Source organism: Saimiri boliviensis, chromosome 9, assembly GCF_048565385.1.
Source record: "Saimiri boliviensis isolate mSaiBol1 chromosome 9, mSaiBol1.pri, whole genome shotgun sequence".
Classification (NCBI taxonomy): Eukaryota; Metazoa; Chordata; class Mammalia; order Primates; family Cebidae; genus Saimiri; species Saimiri boliviensis.
In genome coordinates, this window is record NC_133457.1 from 64,121,131 (window position 1) to 64,140,996 (window position 19,866).

A 19,866-nucleotide genomic window follows, 5' to 3' on the forward strand; every position below is an offset into this window, starting at 1 on the left:
TGAAACTCACCTGTATTGACTTTTTTATTTGAAAATGGAAATATTTTGTTTTAGTTTTTTAATAATGAAAGACTTTGGGATCAGCATGGTGACTGAGCTACATAATTATTATATAAAATGAATGTTTTGGGATTCTATGTAATATACCAAGGGTCAGAAAACTCTGAGAGCCAGATCCAGTCCAATGCCTTTTTTTTTTTTTTTTGGCATGATTTCAGAGACAGGAATATTTCTCCACATTTAAGTGATTGAAAAATAATCAATCACACCAGACATAGCGGCTCACACCTGTAATCCAAGCACTTTGGGAGGCCATAGTAGGTGATCATTTGAGCCCAGGAGTTCAAGACCAGCCTGAGTAGCATGGTGCAACCTCATCTCTACAAAGAATACAAAAATTAGCCCGGTGTGGTAGCATGTGCCACCAGCTACTTGGGAGGCTGAGGAGGGAGGATGGCTTGAGCCTGGGAGGTAGAGGTTGCAGTGAGCTGAGATCATGCCACTGTACCTGGGCAACAGAGCCAGAATCTATCTCAAGAAAAGAAAATAGCAATAATCAAAAGAATATTTCATGGTGCATTAAAATTATATGAAGTTCAAGTTTCAGCATCCATAAATGAAGTTTATTGGAACATAGCCATACTCATTGGTTTTTGAAAGTCTATGGCTTTTTTTGTGCCTCAATGGCAAAGTTTAATGGTTGTGACAGAGACCACATGGCCTGTAAGGCTGAAAACATTTACTATCCGGCCCTTAACAGAAAGTTTGCTGACTTCTGTATTATATAATTCAGACCACGAGTTTGAATCTAAGCCTCATAGGAATGATGAGAGCAATATGGCATTTGTAGTCAGGAGAGAAAAGGCAACCAGCTATTCAAGACTCGTATACTGTTTCCAAAGAGAAATTTTATCCCAGATCCTCACAGACTTTATAGCAAACAACTTTAGAGAAAACACAGCAACTTTTTTATAGATTGTTTCTTATATTAACTTTTAATGTAAACTGATGGTTTACTCCCAAGTACAATTTTGTTAAGCACATCCCCTATTTGGGGATGGAAATATTGCGGGTCAGTAAGACTTCTGCTTGAAGAAGACTGTCATTGTCTACTCAAAGGGGAGGTAGGAACATCCTAGGAATAAAACTGTGGTTCCATTCTCATATACAGACACTGCCACAGATTTCCATGTATTATAGCATGGCTGTAATAAGCCTAAACAATAATAAAGCAAATGCAATTTTGCTCACCAGAGTGCCAATAAAACATTAGTAGGGAAGCTTAATAACAATAGACTTTGAGCAGTGTAACCTCTTTCTATATCCCAAGTATAAAAAGTATAAAATGTACACTTAGGTAACTGAATAAAGTGTCTTACTTTATAGGCTTAGAAATCCTATCTGGAAAAAAAAAAAAAGGTAAATATCTTTGAAAGAGGACAAAATCCCACCTTGGAGGTTTTCTAGTTCCCTCTCAGATCTGATTTACCTGTAGTCCTCTGTCTATACTTCTCCTGGGCCCTGTCTCACTATACTGTGCAGGTGGCCCTGTCCTGCACCACTCCTGTGCTGGAAACTTCTCAAAGACAGTGATTTCCTCATCTTTGCGCCTTTCCTCACGTCGGTTTTATTAGGCACTCTGTAAAGGTTGTCAGAATGCTTCCAAACTGGATAGAGGGCAAAGACGACAGAGCAGGAATGTAGCACTGGCAGCAGTGAGAAGGAAACTTGTGAGGTACCACCCGCCGGCAGCACCCATCCTTCCCCTGTGTTCTACAGTCTTCACCCCACCTTGGTGAGCCCAATATGACCTGAGAGATATGAATATTTTTCCTTATTTATTATTTATTGTCTCAGAGCTCCATGGGATAAAAGAGTGTTAGAGGGGTCGTGCACAGAGCAAGGAGAAGAATCCTCACACCGGGAGACACATTTTTGTACCCAGTTGACTAAAGGGTCATCCCTGGCAGGAAGGGGCTGGGAGCGTAAGGTTTCTGCTAAGTAAGGACCCCCAGGGACTTGCAAGGCTAGTAAAGACTTGTGCTGGATGAGGAGAGCAGTTTTGGTTCTGGGGTTAAGGTGAGATAAATTAAAGTTTAGTCCAAGATAGCTATTGAACTCGCTCAAGACTTTTTTCACTCAGGCAGCTATGTTCACGCAGTAAAATAAGAAAGTGCCTTACCACTCTGAAGGAGCGCAAGAATGGCCAGCTTTTCTTTTGAAGTATACCGTTCAGTACATCTGCAAAACTCAGAAGAGCAACGATGCTGTCAAAGACGTTCCAGCCTCGGCGAAAGTAGTGGTAGGGATCGAGTGCAATGATTTTTAGGCACATTTCTGCTAAAAAAATGCTAGTGAAAACCTACAGTGGGACAAAGAAGAATGAGAAGGAAACTGTGGAGACACACTTTTAAGAATGGCCCAAGGGAAGTAGAGAGACTACAAAGAAGTGAAAAGTATTCTCATGATTGATACACTATACCCTAAAGTCCATGCAATAGAAACATTTACTGCTGTAGCATGAACCTCGCTATGACTTTACTGCTCTCTCCATCCCTCTCTGTGGTGTCCAGAGCAATGTAACCAAGCTCCCAGACACCAGAATGGCAAATGAATATTAGTTCTCATTCTGTTGAAGATAAAGCAAAATGGCATTACCGGTAGATGATGGCAGGATGACAGAAAGTGTCAGGCAATTTGTCATCTGAATTCTCTTTAGAATACCAATTAAAGCAATGAAAATGGGGAGAGAAGGAATGTGTACGATAGCCCTGAAAACTAAAGATAAATATTTATCCCCTACAAAGTAGAATCGAGGAGGAGTTCACCTCACCACCTAATTTCAACACCTTCATCAGAATAATTAAAAATAAAAACAAAAAAGAGGCACAGATTATAGAATTAGAAAACACTTCCAGGGACCAAGGGGAAAAAAAAATGTCTTTGAACAACTAGATACATAGGATAAGCCCCAGATTGGTTGTGGTTGAAAGGAGAATTAGTGAATCAGAATATAATCCTAAGAATTTTCAGGATGCAAAGCTCACGCTTCCAGAACAAAATATCACAGAACAAAAAGGAGAGGCAGGAATTACAAAAAGTGCTAAAGTTTGCATTTTCCCTGAGCAGAATAGTTTTGTTTTTGTCTTCAATAATCAGATAAATACAGGCTTAAGAAATTTGTGAGAATGTTGAATGTAATAGCCAATTAAAAACTAAATCTGTCTTCCATATCTTTGCAGAAAATAAAGCAAATCACAAATAAGACTGCTATTTGCCATGAAGAAAGGATTTCCTCGATTTCATTTGTATTTATTTGTATTTGGTAAGGTTGTCAGCTCATTAACTCATCGGCTATTTAGTGTAGATCATTTGGTGGATGATTATTTATTCTTTCTGATATTTGGGGAACTAATTTTTCCTTGAGAAAAACGCCTTCCACAAGAACCATAAACTGAAGTGAACGGTCCTTGAAAAGTCTGCTCCCCTTAATTTTCCCAATTTAACTGAGACTAGATGTATGCAATGAGAATCATATGGAAGCAGGCTCAAGTCTGGAAATTCACCCCACCCCACGGTGACCACCCCTCCAACAACCCCTCCCAGGAATGTGAACCTCCCAAGGCTGCCAGGCCCTGACTCATCTTTCCAGGAAGAATAACACCTAGTAATAGTAGTCACATTATTTTGTGACAAATGATGTCATAAATATCACTGGGGCCACAGTAGTCATTACCAGAGTTCTCTAGATATTATTCACACGTTCTTGATTGTCCCAGAGAGCTGAGCTTTTAGGATGTCTGCTTGCATCCGGCTTACCACTGAATGACCAAACAGATGCCTGAACATACCAGAGGGCCAACTCGGGGTCCGTGGGCAATTTCTGAAATGAACCGGGTAAAAGTAAAACCATAATGGACATCTTTTCCTGCTGCTCCTCTTAAGGGGATCGAAAACCTAGGTTAGGTTAGGCCAGTCACAAAATGTTTAAAACTTTGAAAGAGTTATACCTTAAAGTTCGAAATATGTTTTCTATTTTTAAGAAGAGTAAAGTTACCAAATTCCCTGTATTCAACATCTTCTCAAAACTGGGTTCCATCTTGTGATGCTCCATGGCCAGGAAGACAGTATTGATGATGATGCAGATGGTGATGGCCAGCTCAGTAAAGGGGTCAGTCATCACGATTCTCAGGACCTTCTTAATGCCAACCCACTGGGGGCAACAGTTCCACATGAGGTATTTGGATGCCAGGTTTTCCCCGCATGGGAGACAAGGCTCTTGTAACTTTTCTTGTTCTAGAGGAGAATGGGTGAGAGGTTGAGGAGTTAGCTCTGAAGCAACCCAGATGCCCTTTGCCTGAGTGCATTCCTTCATCCCTCTTCCCCAGGGCCTCTTGTACATGATCAGTTGTGGAAGGCTTTGATTTGTGTAGCCAGAAAGGTTTTTCCACCAGTCACAGTGCAGAAGAGACAATGTTCCACATGTAACTAGCATGTGGCATAGTCAAGTCCATCAAATCTTTACATTTTTAGTGAGCATCCAGGAGCTGGGCTTTGCTGTTAGAGATATAGATGTGGCAGTCAACACTGGCTGGCTGTGGATCCAAGAGAGAGACAGATACAGGCCCAAGCTATGTCCACTCAAGACAGACCATAGGGTCAGCTGTAACAGAGGCAAAAGGGGCAACCAGGCCTCAAAGGACGGGCATCCGTAAGCACTGAAACAGTAAAAGTAAAACTCTATCCACTAGTTGAGTTCAGGCCACCTCTGATTTCCCTGGCACCCCTGATTTCCATGGCACCACTGCAGGGACACATGCAGAAAAAAAGGAGATGATGCAATAGGCTCAAAAGTGCTGGAGGACTATTTGACCCCCTGTTGCAGGGACTTGATCCTGCTCCTGAACACCAACGTGTGGCGTGGGGTACTGTTACCTGCTGTTAATCTGCTCCATCAGATAGTTTCGGCCTGTCTACACAGGTCTTCTATTGCCCATGTGGGATTCCTGACTCTAACTTCAATAACTGTCACCTCCTGGAGATGTCAGTCTTCTATTCTTTGACTAACTATTGTTGTCATTCAAATCTTCTGTGACTGCCTGGCCTGGCTGTGAGACCCTGTCTATGCATTTGGTCTGAAGTCCCATCCTAAGTCTAGCCAGCTTCCACCACTACCCAAGTGCTAGTTTAGAGTGGGCCCACAGGGAAGGTCTGCTTCTTGTGAGCTGCTTTGTTTACATTCTCCAAAGAGGCATAGGAAGTCACTCTTTGCAGGACGGTACCGTAGGTTGATTCCAAAACAGCCTCCTTTGCAGAGGGCTTCTAGAAAAACAGAAGGAATCACTGCAGTGTGCTTTCCCTTGGACTGGGGTGGAACTTACCCTTCATGGTGATGGTGAGGATGCTCACGGCACTCAGCGCTCGCTGCCTTTGGAGAGGATCTCTGTGCTCATCAAAGTGGTCCAGTGATAGATTATGGGACAGTCGTTTGGTTTGCTCTAGGAGCTGTGGCTGTAAGAGAAGGCATGGTGCACCTTCTAAAGACAGGGGCTGCCTCTCCTCAAAACTTAACAAACTACTTTGTTCCAATGCCACACGCAACCAAAGTGCTCAACATTTTCTATAGGCTGACTCACCTCGTCTTTACAGCATGCCAAATATTCAGTTTTCTTATTTCATATTTAACAGATACATCTGTTTTGTCATTCATATTTCTTATGCATGCACATTTCTAGAGTCCTACCTATAGAGAGTTTACTTTCTCTGTGTTTTATTCACTGCCAACAAAGAGCAAACAAAATTTTACAATAAATTAGTGAGCAATGGTCCAGGGTATGAAAGCAATATAAAATCCAATTTGAAAACAATGTTTGCAAGGGGCAAAAGTGGAGTGTAAATTTAAAAAGGTGTGTGGGGCCAAACTGCGAAGTGCTTTGAACTGTCTAAACTGATTTTTAAAACTGGCGGTAACAAGAAAGAACAGTTATGCTAAATATCACAAAGTGTATATGCCAAACCTCAAGCACTCTCCGGCCGTGCCCAAGGGTGAGCTGACTCTCACGTCTACCTACATTTCTAAAGCCACTGGAATTAAAGACTGCAAACCTCCCACTATCCAGAAAACTTAGGTTTTCATAATGACTTCTTTTCCAACAGTTCTGACTGACGAGGGCCCCAGAGGGAACTATCCTAATGTGATAAGCCAATCTAGACAGTCTTTCTATGAGATGTCTCCCTATTCCTATAGCAGAGAACTGATCAGAGCAGTGGATGGGATCCTTCTAGCTGATTCTGCAAAGGCCCCTCGATTACCTTTCCCTGCCCCATTATCAGGCATACATATCTACTTTCTACCTTCTGCATCTCCCTCTATCTCAGGAAAGTGGCTCTTGCCATCCTTACCTATATCTTCAGCATCTTCCTCTCTTCTGACTTTTCTCCAATTAAAATATTGTGAACATCCCCCATCTTCATGATAAGAATAACTTTTTCTGCTGCCCATCCCCCCAGCTTCATTTCTGCACATCACGCCGCCTAATCAACATTCCTGCTTGGAGGTCAAAAGCACCTCAAAACTGGCACATTTGAAACTAAACATGCCATTTACACTCCCAAAATGTGTGCCTTTCCTGTCTCCATAAATTACCCTCCATCGAGTTAGCTAATCATGTCAGAAACAAGACCTCATCCCTACACTGTGCATCAACTCAATTCCTAAACTTTATCTTCTGCAGATCATTTTTGCCTGTTAATCCGTCTTCATCCTCACTGCCTGAACCCTGGTTTAAGCCACAGCCACCTCTTATTTGGTTACTGCAACAACCTCTTACCTAGTTGACTCCAGTCTTGCCCTCCTCCAACCCCGTCTTCAACACATCCAGGATTTCATAAATCCAGTCATACTCCTTTCTTGTATAAACCTTTCAATGCTGCTTACCCCTTGCCCTCAGTGCAAAGAGTAATCTCTTTAGCTTTATTTTCCAGGTCTTTTGTGATCCCCCTATCTGGCTGTTATAGCCTCTTGCCACCCCCTTCCCCCAGCCTCATCACACATATGCATATGTGAACGCGCGCACACACACACACACACACACACACACACACACACACGCTGGCAAGTTTTCTAGTGGGTCATGTTCTCCTGCTTGCCTTTGCTTCTAGGCTTCTGCATATGCTGTTCTCTCGGCAGGTAATGCTCTCTTATTCCTTTTGCTGATGAATTCATCCTTTCAGCTGACTCAATGCTTCTTCTGGGAACACTTTTCTTTCATTATTTATTTTTATTTTTATTATTTTTAAATTTTACTTTAAGTTCTGGGGTACATGGCAGATCTTGCAGGATTGTTACGTAGGTATACATGTGCCATGGTGGTTTGCTGCGCCTCCCCTTGTCACCTACATTAGGTTATTTCTCTTAATGATATCTCTCCCCAACCTCCCCACCTCCTGCTATCCCTCCCCTAGCACTCCACCCCTCAACAGACCCCAGTGTGTGATGTTCCCTTCCCTGTGTCCGTGTGTTCTCACTGTTCAGCACCCACTTATGAGTGAGAACATGTGGTGTTTGTTTTTTTGTTCTTGTGTCAGTTGCTGAGAATGATAGTTTCTAGATTCATCTGTGGCCCTGCAAAGGACATGAACTCATCCTTTTTATGGCTGCATAGTATTCCATGGTGTATATGTGCCACATTTTCTTTATCCAGTCTATCTTTTATGGGCATTTGGGTTGGTTCCAAGTTTTTGCTATTGTAAATAGTGCCACAATGAACATACGTGTGCATGTGTCTTTATAATAGATCGATTTATAATCCTTTGGGTATATACCTAGTAATGGGATTGCTGGGTCGAATGGTATTTCTATTTCTAGATCCTTGAGGAATTTCCACACTGTCTTCCACAATGGTTGAACTAGTTTACACTCCCATCAACAGTGTAAAAGCATTCCTATTTCTCCACATCCTCTCCAGCATCTGTTGTCTCCAGATTGTTTAATGATTGCCATTCTAACTGGCGTGAGATGGTATCTCAATGTGGTTTTGATTTGCATTTCTCTAATGACCAGTGATGATAAGCATTTTTCATATGTTTGTTGGCCGCATAAATGTCTTCTTTTGAAAAGTATCTGTTCATATCGTCCACCCACTTTTTGATGGGGTTGTTTGTTTTTTTCTGGTATATTTGTTTTAGTTCTTTGTAGATTCTGGATATTAGCCCTTTGTCAGATGGGTAGCTTGCAAAAATTTTTTCCCATTTTGTTGTTTGCCCATTCACTCTAATGATTGTTTCTTTTGCTGTGCAGAAGCTCTTAAGTCAAATTATCTCCTATTTGTCTATTTTGGCTTTTGTTGTCATTGCTTTTGGTGTTTTAGTCATGAAGTCCTTGCCTATGCCTATGTCCTGAATGGTACTGCCTAGGTTTTCTTCTAGGGTTTTTATGGTGTTATTTTATGTCTTTCGTCTAAATCTTTAATTCATCTGGAGTTAATTTTTGTGTAAGACGTAAGGAAGGGGTCTGGGAACCCTTTTCTAACCCACTTTTCCTCCAGGCCCCACAAATTCTGGATGCTGTTGGTTTTCACACCCATATGTCCTTACTTGAGGACTTTCTCTGGTGACTGAAATCCCCTCTTCCCTAGTGCACAGCAAGTAGGAAATTAGAGGGAGATTGTTGTCTTCAGTCTTCAGCAGTCTTTAACCTATGTTTAACCTATGATGGACCAAAGTTGGTATATATACCAGGATATATACACTCTGATGCCCTTACTCCAGAATGATTAAACTCCAACTACCTGGCTTCAGTAGTAACTGGCTTGATAATGCATCTTCATTGATTACCTTCCATTCCATATAGCACTTCTTCCCTCCTCTCCCAGTGCTTCTTGGGATCACTTCCCAAATAATCTACTTGCATTGTAATGTCTGGGTTTGCTTCAGAAGGAGCCCACACTGACACATCGTTCCTCCCCTGTCCTCCCACAGCAATCAGAACATCAGTCATCACACTGAATTGTAACTGCCTTCTTATCAGCTTGTCTCCATCATTAGCTGTATACTCTGTGGAGTATAAATAATGTATCTGCAGTACCTATCCCAGTGCCCAGCAGAGAATAAATACTGTACACTCGAAATCAATGTTTACAAATAAATGGATAATTGAAAAGATATGTGGATGGATGCAAGTATGTGTAAATGGATGAATGAATGAGTAAATGAGTAAATAAATTTTTTCAATTCAACTGGCAATGGGACCCTAACAGCACTATGGTATCATTAATTCCCTGGACAAGACTTACCGTTTTTTGGGCATCTTCATCAGAATCTGACCCTGGTGGCTGGTCTTTCCCAGGCTCTCTCATAAACAAGGACTTCTTTTTCTTATTACCAAAGAGCTTTCTCTTTTGGGGGGAAAAATGTGATGTTTCAAGGGAAGTAAGTGAACTTCTGTCAATTCCCATGGCAACCAGAGCCTACAAAAGTGAACAAAAGCAATTAAACAACAGATTACACCTCCTCATGAAATACTGCAAATGACCCTAACCTTAGAGTGGTAGAAATCTCTCTTCTGGTAGCACTGTATCATTTAAATTGTTCATCATCTACCTGGACTGTACTAGCTCTGTTATTATTTATCTGGGAAAGCATGTCTTGTTTTTGCATAGAGATTGCAGCCACCAAAAGCAGCACTGACTATTTCATATCTCTGTGTCATTGCCCCTTAGCAGTGTCCAGTATGTGCTAGGCACTCAACAAATACTTACGCCTGACAATGAAGATGTCAAGCACTCAGGAGGGGCGTCCTTCTGACAAATCTTGTAGAGGATGAGTGAAATATAAAACATGGTCCCTGTCCTGAAAATCTTAGACATGAGCTGGAAGAATATAAAGATTCCAGGAAAACTATTAGAATGGCCTATAAATATGGCAAGCATTTCAGTCAGGGAGGAGTGATCACTGATGTTCTAGGGCCCACCTCAAGCAAAGGCCCCTAACTCGAACATCTCCAGATTTCCACAAGAACGTCTGGAGCACAGCCTGCATTTACATATACTTAGGGTGTATCATCTAGCCAGTTATTAGGGGCATGTCTTAGAAAGGCTAGACTTCAGAAGGTCAAACAGCATCAAGACCAAGTGTTTCAAGGTTCTCAAGGGCCTGGTGCCTGGACAACTTTGTGCAAGACAGCAGCACAGCCATTCTGCAAGGGGCCTGCATTCTCAGAAAAGCACCAGTAGAGAAAGTGCTGAGACCAGGCTAAGAGTGGCAGTCTTGAGTCTCAGGCCACATTGCCTCTGGGGGCCCCTTCCCCTCCCCAAACCGGATCCCACTGTCTAACCCACGTACCTACCTCCTTTTCCTCCTTTAACAGCTGCTGGGCTTCCTGAAACATCTTTTCCTTGGCCTCTATCTCTGCAGCTACATTCTTGTTCTGCTCCTCATACGCCATGGTGACAACAGCCAGGGTTAAGTTAATGAGATAGAAAGAGCCCAGGAAGATGACCACAATGAAGAAGAAGACTGAATAGTGCCCAGTAGTACGCAGGGTCTGCAAAAGACAGAGCATGTTCTTACATCTCAAGCCTTCTTCCACAGGAGGATGACCATCACCCGGAGCAAAGAGCACCCAGTAGCAGGCAATTGGTCTTACCCAGCACTGGTGGGCTCAGTTGGCCATAGCATCATCTACAGCCTCCTAAAAACCCCAGGGATTCCTGATGCCCTGTCTGTCCATGGGGAGATACGAGCTATACCTTCCCATGGAAGTTTCAGGGACTTTACTATCTATAACTTTCTCAAGAGTATTTGCATTTTTACGATAAAAATGGCAAGAAAGATAATGTTAGTGGTAAAACTTCAGGCAGTAGGGAATCTGGAGGGGCCTAATATTTCTAGGAAGAGGAGTCTTCTCCCAAATATTACATTTATAATTTTCTTGAAGTTTCGTTTTGTTTGTTTGTTTTTGAGATGGAGTCTCACTCTATTACCCACGCTGGAATGCAGTGGCATGATCTCAGCTCACTGCAACCTCTGCCTCCTGGGTTCAAGTGATTCTCCTGCTTCAGCCTTCTGAGTAGCTGGGATTACAGGCACCTGCCACCATGCCTGGCTAATTTTTGTATTTTTAGTAGAGATGGGGTTTCACCATGTTGGCCGGGCTGGTCTTGATCTCCTGACCTCAAGTGATCCACCCGCCTCAGTCTCCCAAAGTGCTGGGATTACAGGCATGAGTCACCATGCCGGGCCAATTTTCTTGAAGTTTCTAACAGAATTAGTAAGGCAGAATTTAACAGTACAACTGTTAAAGATGAGACAGATGACAAAAGTGGGGGATGCATGATAGTTATAAATAAATGGTAGATAAACAGGTAAGTGACAGAGGGGGAAGGAAAAGGATGGAGGGAGGAGGAGAGGAAAAAGAGAGACTATAAACAGATAACCTGTTGATAGAGCTTCTCCCAGGAATCTTGGGTCATAAGCCGGAACATGGCAAGAAAAGACCAGCCAAAGTTGTCAAAATTCGTGTAATTATAGTCAGGATTAATTGTGGTGTGCATACATTCATATTGTGAGGAACAGGAACTAGATATTGGAAACAAAGGAACAGAGAAAGAATTATATATGACACAGTCAGGCTTCCCTTTACCCCCAGTGACACTGGTTTCTCCGAGGGCTGTGGGCTCACACCAGGAGCTCTAGAGGAAAGGAGTATTTGTAAAGTGGCCACTGCCCATCTGACAAGACTCTTTTGCTAATGAACTCATTAATAAATTCATATAAGATAGTTTTTCATTGAAAACTTGAGTATAGTGACATGTGAACAATGAATAGTAAAAAAGCACATACTATGAATACTAAGTCTCCTTCTCTTCCCAGTCTCCTGATCCCACTTCCTAGAACCAATAGTTAGTGGTTACTTTTGTAAATTTCCAGAAGTTTGCTATGAATATACAGCACATCTATATCTATATACAATTTTTTATAATATGCAAATGTGAACATGCTTTGCACTCTCTCCTGCACCTCGCTTTTTTTAATGAAACAATATAGCTTAGAGCTCTTTTTGTATCACCATACAGGGAGATACCTCATTTCTTTTCATGTCTATGGTTCTGTGATTTATTTAACTGCTCTGCTAATTGTGAATATTTAGGTTTCAGTAATTGATAGTCCTACACTCTTACAAAAACATTTGGGCAATGAGTATCTTTGAATATAGGCTTTTCCCCATATTACCAAAACACACATTATTGAGTGTATCTATGATAGGTACTAAGGGTACATATTTTTTAGTTTTTTGTAAATAGTATTTTAATCAAAGCAATACATGCACATGGTTTAAAAATTACATGCACACAAAAGCTTATAATGAAATCAATTGTATAATTCTTTTTTTTTTTTTTTTTTTTTTGAGACGGAGTTTCACTCCTGTTGCCCAGGCTGGAGTGCAATGGCGTGATCTCGGCTCACCGCAACCTCCGCCTCCTGGGTTCAGGCAATTCTCCTGCCTCAGCCTCCTGAGTAGCTGGGATTACAGGCATGCACCACCATGCCCAGCTAATTTTTTTTGTATTTTTAGTAGAGACGGGGTTTCACCATGTTGACCAGGATGGTCTCGATCTCTTGACCTCGTGATCCACCCGCCTCGGCCTCCCAAAGTGCTGGGATTACAGGCTTGAGCCACCGCGCCCGGCCTAATTGTATAATTCTTTAACTGTGATTTATACACCCCAAATTCAACAACTGTTAACTCTTTTACCTCTGTATGTCTAAATAGTGCTTACATTGATACTTGATTTATCAGTTGTAGTTCTTGTTGATTAACTTCTTGCTATGGTAGACATTGGCTCTTGGCGTTTTCATGTTGCCCTTTCTTAGTTTTACTCCCTCATTCTTCTGGAGCACCTCTCAATTAGCTTCTTAAGAAGATTGTGTAATCTTTGCATATATGAATATATATTTAGTCCATTTTCACAATCAATTGGTAGTTTGGCCAGAAATAGAATTCTGGGTTGAAAATTTTTCCTTAGCAATATGAATGCATTGCTCAGCTACTATCCTGTGTTGCTAGGAATTCTTAGGCCAGTTTGATTTTTGTTCCTTTGTGGGTGACATTCTTTTCCTCTTTAGTTTTAAAATCTTTTTTTCCAGAAAGTTCTGAAATGCTATGATAATGTCTTTGGCGTGGTCCTTTCTCATTTACTGTGTTGGGTACCTTCTGGAGCACCAAGGGACTTGCATCCTTAGTCCCAGGTAAGTTCTCTGCATCATTTCTTCACTAATTTCCTTCCTTTTGTTTAATCTGTGCTCTATTTCTAGAATTCCCACTTAGTCAAAAGTTGGGACTTCAGGATTGACGTTTATTCTCAGATTTTCTGTTCTCTTGTCTTTTTTCTACTTTTGGGGCTAGTTTGTCAAATTTATCTTTTAGTTCTAACATTGATTTTTTGTAATAATGTTGAATTTGGCCGGGCGCGGTGGCTCAAGCCTGTAATCCCAGCACTTTGGGAGGCCGAGGCGGGTGAATCACGAGATCAAGAGATCGAGACCATCTTGGTCAACATGGTGAAACCCCGTCTCTACTAAAAATACAAAAAGTTAGCTGGGCATGGTGGCACGTGCCTGTAATCCCAGCTACTCAGGAGGCTGAGGCAGGAGGGCAGGAGAATTGCCTGAACCCAGGAGGCGGAGGTTGCGGTGAGCCGAGATCATGCCATTGCACTCCAGCCTAGGTAACAAGAGCAAAACGCCGTCTCAAAAAAAAAAGTTGAATTTCTAATAAGTTTTCTGCTGTTCTTTTTTCACAACAAGCTGCTTTTTGTTTTATGTATACAGTATCTCTTCCAATCTCACCAAGGACACTAATCAAAGTTTTCAGAGCCCTTTCTGGTTCTTTCATTTTGTCCACATTTTCTGTGGCTTTATCTTGGCCTCCTTTTTACGAAAGGCTTTCTTCAGATGCCTGGTGAGCCTGAGCTGTTCATGTGCTTTAATCAGAGGCCCTGACACGCGGATTGGGATTTGCCTGGTGGGCAGAGTGGGACTTTGTGAGTGGCAGGTTTTGCTTTAGGGTGACTGAGGAGGAGGGTCACCACTGCACCCTCTTTCTCACCAGACTTGGAGGAAATTCTGTGAAGTCCCAGTGCCCTCTAACTTTCAGGAGCCTGTTGAGGATGGACCTACCATATTTAACTTCCTTCATTTCTCGGTCACCATACAGAATATAAACCTATCGTGTTCAATCTCCTTTTCTCTAGGTGTACCTTCTCATCAACTTATACAGGTGATTAAGGCCCTCCAGCAGCATCCCCGTCTCAGCAAATGACATTTTCAGTCACTCACACTGATATGAGAAACATCTCTAACAGTTTTCTCCCCTTTGCACTTCCCACCACTCCCTTACACTTCCCACCACTCCCTTACACATGGCTTTGTACCTGCAAATACACACCAACGCTCCCTCTTCAATCTCCACATTTTGTTTTTTCTACTCATTTATTATTTATTTTTATTTGTACCTATTATTTTAGGCTCTGGGGTACATGTACCGGTTTGTTATATAGGTAAACTCATATCACAGGGGTTTGTTGTACAGATTATTTCACCACCCAGGTACTAAGCCTAGTACTCAACAGTTATTTTTCTGCTCCTCTTGCCGCTCCCGCCCTTCGCCCTCAAGTAGGCCCCATTAGCTGTTGTTCTTCTCTAGGTCCATGAGTTCTCATCGTTTAACTCCCACTTATAACAGAACATGCAGTATTTGGCTTTCTGTTTCCTGCTTCAGTTTGCTAAAGCTAATCGCCTCTAACTTCACCCATGTTCCCGCAAAAGACATAATCTCGCTCGTTTTTATGGCTGCATAGTATTCCATGACATATATGTACCATATTTTCTTTATCCCAGTCTGTCATTGATGGGCATTCAGGTTGATTCCTTGTCTTTGTTATTGTGAATAGTGCTGCAATGGACATTCATGTGCATACATTTTTATAGTAGAATGATTTATATTCTTCTGGGTACATATTAATATGGTTTATATTCCTCTTGGGATTGCTAGGATGAATTCAGCAACAGTAGTTCTGTTTTTAGGTCTTTGAGGAATTGCCACACTGCTCTGCACAATGGTTGAACTAATTTACACTTCTACTAACAGTGTATGTGTTCTCTTTTCCCTGCAACATTGCCAACATCTGTTATTTTTTTACTTCTAATGATAGCCATTCTGACTGGTATTAAACAGTATCTTATTGTGGTTTTGATTTGCATTTCTCTAACGGGCAGTGAATGGTGTTGAGCTTTTTTTCATATACTATTTGGCTACATCTAAATCTTTATTTAAAAAAAAGTTCTGTTCATGTTCTTTGCTTACTTTTTAATGGAGCTGTTTCCTTCTTGTTAAGTTGTTTAAGTACCTTATAGATGCTGAATATTAGACCTTCAGCAGATGCATAGTTTACAAATATTTTCTCCCATTCTGTAGACTGTCTGTTTACTCTGTTGATTGGTTTTTCTTTTTTTGCTGTGCAGAAGCTCTTAAATTTAATTAGATCCCATTTGTCAAATTTTGCTTTTGTTCTGATTGCTTTTGGCATCTTCATCATGAAATCTTTGTTCATTTCTATGTCCAGATTGGTATTGCCTAGGCTGTCTTCCAGAGTTTTTATAGTCTGGGGATTTCCATTTAAGTCTGTAATCCATCTGGAGTTGATTTTTGTATATGGTGTAAGGAAGGAGTCCAGTTTCAATCTTCTGCATATAGCTAGCCAGTTAATCCAGCACCATTTATTGAATAGAAAGGAGTCCTTTCCCCATTGCTTGTTTTGTCAGCTTTGTTTAAGATCAGATGATTGTAGGGGTGCAGACTTATTTCTGGGTTCTCTATTTGCCATATTGATCTATATGACTGTTGTTGTACCAGTACCATGTTGTTTTGATTACTGTAGCCCTGTTGTATACTTTGAAGTCGAGTAACATGATGACTCGAGTTTTGAACTTTTTACTTAGGATTACCTTGGATATTTGGCCTCTTTCTTCATTCTATATGAATTTTAAAAGTGTTTTTTTAGTTATGTCAAGAATGTCATTGGTAATTTGATAGGAATTGCACTGAATCTGTAAATTGCTTTAGACAGTATGTCCACTTTAATGATACTGATTCTTCCTATCTGTGAGCATGAGATATTTTTCCATTTGTGTCATCTTTCATTTCTTTTAGCAGTGTTTTGTAATTCTCATTGTACAGAGCTTTCACCTCCCTGATTAGCTATATTCCTAGGTATTTTCTTCTCTTGTCACATCGTGAATAGGATTGCATTACTAATTTGGCTCTCAGCTTGGCTGTAGGTATATAGGAATGCTAGTGATTTTTGTACACTGATTTTGTATCTTAGAACTTTGTTGAAGTTGTTTATCAGCTGAGGGAACTTTTGGGCTGAGACTATATTTCTAGATATAGAGCATGTCATCTGCAGACAGGGAAAATTTGACTTCTTCTCTTCCTATTTGAATGCCCTTTATTTCTTTCTCTTCCTGATTCCTCTGTCCAGGACTCCTGATATTATGTTGAATAGGAGTGATGAGAGAAGGTATCCTTGTCTTGTGCTGTTTTTCAAGAGGAATGAATGCTTCCAGCTTTTCCCCATTCAGTATAATGTCAGCTGTGGGTCTGACATAGATGGCTCTTATTATTTTGAGGTATGTTCCTTCAGTATCTAGTTTATTGAGAGTTTTAAACATGAAAGGATGTTAAATTTATCAAAAGCTTTTTCTGCAACTATTGAAGTAATCATGTGTTTTTTGTCTTTAGTTGTAATGAATCACATTTATTGATTTATGTGTGTTAATGAACCATGAATCCCAAGGATAAAGCCTACTTGATTGCTGTGGATTAGCTTTTTGAGGTGCTGCTGGATTAAGTTTGCAAGTATTTAGTTGAGGATTTTTGCATCAATGTTCATCAAGGATATTAACCTAAAGTTTTCTCTTTTTTTTTTTTTTTTTTGTTATATCTCTGCCAGGTTTTGGTATCAGGATGATGCTGGTCTCATTGAATGATTTGGGGAGGAGTCCTTGCTCCTCCATGTTTTGAAATAGTTTCTGTAGGAATGGTACTTGCTCTTCTTTGTACATCTAGTAGAATTTGGCTGTGGATCTATCTGGTCTTGGAATTTTTTTGGTTGGTAGGTTACTTATTATGGATTCAATTTCAGAGCTTGTTATTGGTATGTTCAGGGACTCAGTTTCTTCCTGGTTCAGTCTTGGGAGGGTGTTTGTGTCTAGGTATTTATCCATCTCTTCCAGATTTTCTAGTTTGTGTGCTTAGAGGCGTTTATAGCAGTTTTTGACAGTTATTTTTACGTCTGTGTGGTCAGTAGTAACATCCCCTTCGTCATTTCTAATTGTGTTTATTTGGATTTTCTTATTTTTTGCCTTCTGCTAGCTTTGCTCTTGCTTCTCTAACTCTTTCAGTTGTGATGTGAGATTGTTAAGTTGAGATATTTCTAAGTTTTTGATGGGAGCATTTAGTGCCATGAATTTTTCTCTTAACACTGCTTTAGCATCCAGAGATTCTGGTATGTTGTACCTTTGTTCTCATTGGTTTCAAAAAACTTCTTGATTTCTGCTTTAATTTTGTTATTTACCCATTCAGAAGCATGTCATTTAATTTCCATGCAATTACATGGTTTTGATGATTTTTTTTAGTCTTGTCTTCCATTTTTATTGTGCTGTGGTCTGAGAGTGTGTTTGATATGATTTTGGTTCTTTTGCATTTGTTGAGGCTTGTTTTATATTCCATTATGTGGTCAATTTTGGAGTATGTGGCATGTGGTGATGAGAAGAATGTATATTCTCTTGTTTTGGGGTGGAGAGTTCTGTGGAGGTCTATCTGGTCCATTTGGTCCAACGCTGAGTTCAGGTCCTGAATATATTTGTTAACTTTCTGCCCCAATGATCTGTTTAATACTGTCAGTGCTGTGTTAAAGTCTCCCACTATTATTGTGTGGGAGTCCAAGTCTCTTTGTAGGTCTCTAAGAATTTGCTTTATGATTCTGGGTGCTCCTGTGTTGGGTGCGTATATCTTTATATTAGTTAGGTCTTCTTGTTGACTTGAGCTCTTTACCATTATGTAATGCCCTTCTTTATCTTCTTTGATTTTTGTTGGTTTAGTCTGTTTTGTCTGAAATTAAGATTGCAACTCCTTCTTTTTTCTGATTTCCATTTGCTTGGTATATTTTCCTCCATTCTTTTTATTGGAGCCTGTGGGTGTCATTACATGTGAGATGAGTCTTTGGAAGACAGCATACCATTGGGTCTTGCTTTTTTATCCAGCTTGCCACTGTGTGCCTTTTAAGTGGGGGCATTTAGCCCATTTACATTCAAGGCCAATATTGATATGTCCTGTTCTTTCTATCTCCTAAATGTCTCTGGAATGTATCCATTAACTTCTCTTCATCACCACTGGACATCTTCATGATCTTTACTCTTTCTACCAGTCTTGTAATTGGCTTCTCCATCTATTCTATGCATCCATTCTCTACACAGCAGTCATTGTGGCTTTTAAAATATACCTAACCCGCCCAGGTCATTCATCTGCTCTAAAACCTTTGCATGTCTCCTGCTTCCTTTGTGATCAAGAACAAAATCATTGGCACTGATGAGCTATCAGGTCCTTCATGGTTGGCTCTTATCTTAGAACTTAGAACTTCCTGCTCACTCTCTTGCCTGTCTTCCCAAAAAGTTGCTGGGCTTCTTATCATTCCCTACATGTTCTTATGCTCCAAGGCCTCATGCTTACACTTGCTGTGCCTACTGTCTAGAATTGTTCACTCTTTCTCTTTATCTACTGGAACCTCCTACTTAGACTTCAGATCTGAGTTATAGTCACTGTCAGTCAGCAGAGAAGGAAGCAGTGACCAGAAGGTGAAGACTAGCCCAGGCCCTGAATAGACCAAAGCCTGCCTGGGAAGATGGTCACAGACCTGCTTTCTCAGAGTGCCATCTCCTCAGAAGCAAGCATGTTGTGATCAGTGTGGAATGCTGTGCACCAGGAGTTGGTTTACCATAAAAACTCTGGAGCATTTATATTGTACCTAGACTGAGAGAGCTGTGCCTGGCTCATATACTTAGAGGTAAGAACCCTATAGAGACCAGTTGGACATCATTGACCACTAGATAAATACAAATCAAAACTACAATGAGATAGCATCTCACACCAGTCAGAATGGCTATTAATAAAAGTCAAAAAATAACAGATGCTGGCATGGATGTGGAGAAAAAGGAACATTTATCCACTGTTAGTGGGAGTGTAAATTAGTTCAACCATTGTGGATAACAGTGTGGTAATTCCTCAAAGACCTAAAAACAGAACTACCATTTGACCTGGCAAGCCCATTACTTGATATATACCCAAAGGAATATAAATCATTCTATTTTAAAGACACATGCCCGTGACTGTTCATTGCGGCACTATTCACAATAGCAAAGACATGGAGGCAACCTGAATGCCAATCAATGACAGACTGGATAGAGAAAATGTGGTACATATACACCATGGAATACTATGCAGCCATAAACAAGAATGAGATCTATTCCTTTGTGGGAACATGGATGAAACTGGAGGCCACTAACCATAACAAACTAATGCTAGAACAGGAAAACCAAATACTACATGTTCTCACTTGTAAATGGGAGATACATGATGAGACCACATGGATACACAATAGAGAACAACAGATACTGGGACCTATTGAATGGTGGAGGGTGATAGAAGGAAAGGAAAAATAACTAATGGGAACTAGACTTAATACCTGGGTGATAAAACAATCTGTACACAAACTTACCTATATAACAAGGCTCCATATGTAACCCTGA

General features: G+C 40.7%; 1 protein-coding gene across 4 annotated transcripts in view; it reads right to left on the bottom strand.

Annotated features, from left to right (window-relative positions):
• Window positions 1-19,866, bottom strand: part of SCN11A (sodium voltage-gated channel alpha subunit 11) — a 178,316-nt gene that overhangs the window by 49,639 nt on the left and 108,811 nt on the right. For all 4 annotated transcript variants that reach the window (XM_074406054.1, XM_074406053.1, XM_074406052.1 and 1 more), the window contains 6 exons: window positions 11,436-11,577; window positions 10,346-10,543; window positions 9,294-9,467; window positions 5,382-5,511; window positions 4,058-4,296; window positions 2,183-2,362 (listed from right to left, as the gene is read on the bottom strand). In XM_074406054.1, the coding sequence (XP_074262155.1) occupies window positions 2,183-2,362; window positions 4,058-4,296; window positions 5,382-5,511; window positions 9,294-9,467; window positions 10,346-10,543; window positions 11,436-11,577 (1,063 nt within the window). The remainder of the gene's footprint in view (window positions 1-2,182; window positions 2,363-4,057; window positions 4,297-5,381; window positions 5,512-9,293; window positions 9,468-10,345; window positions 10,544-11,435; window positions 11,578-19,866) is intronic.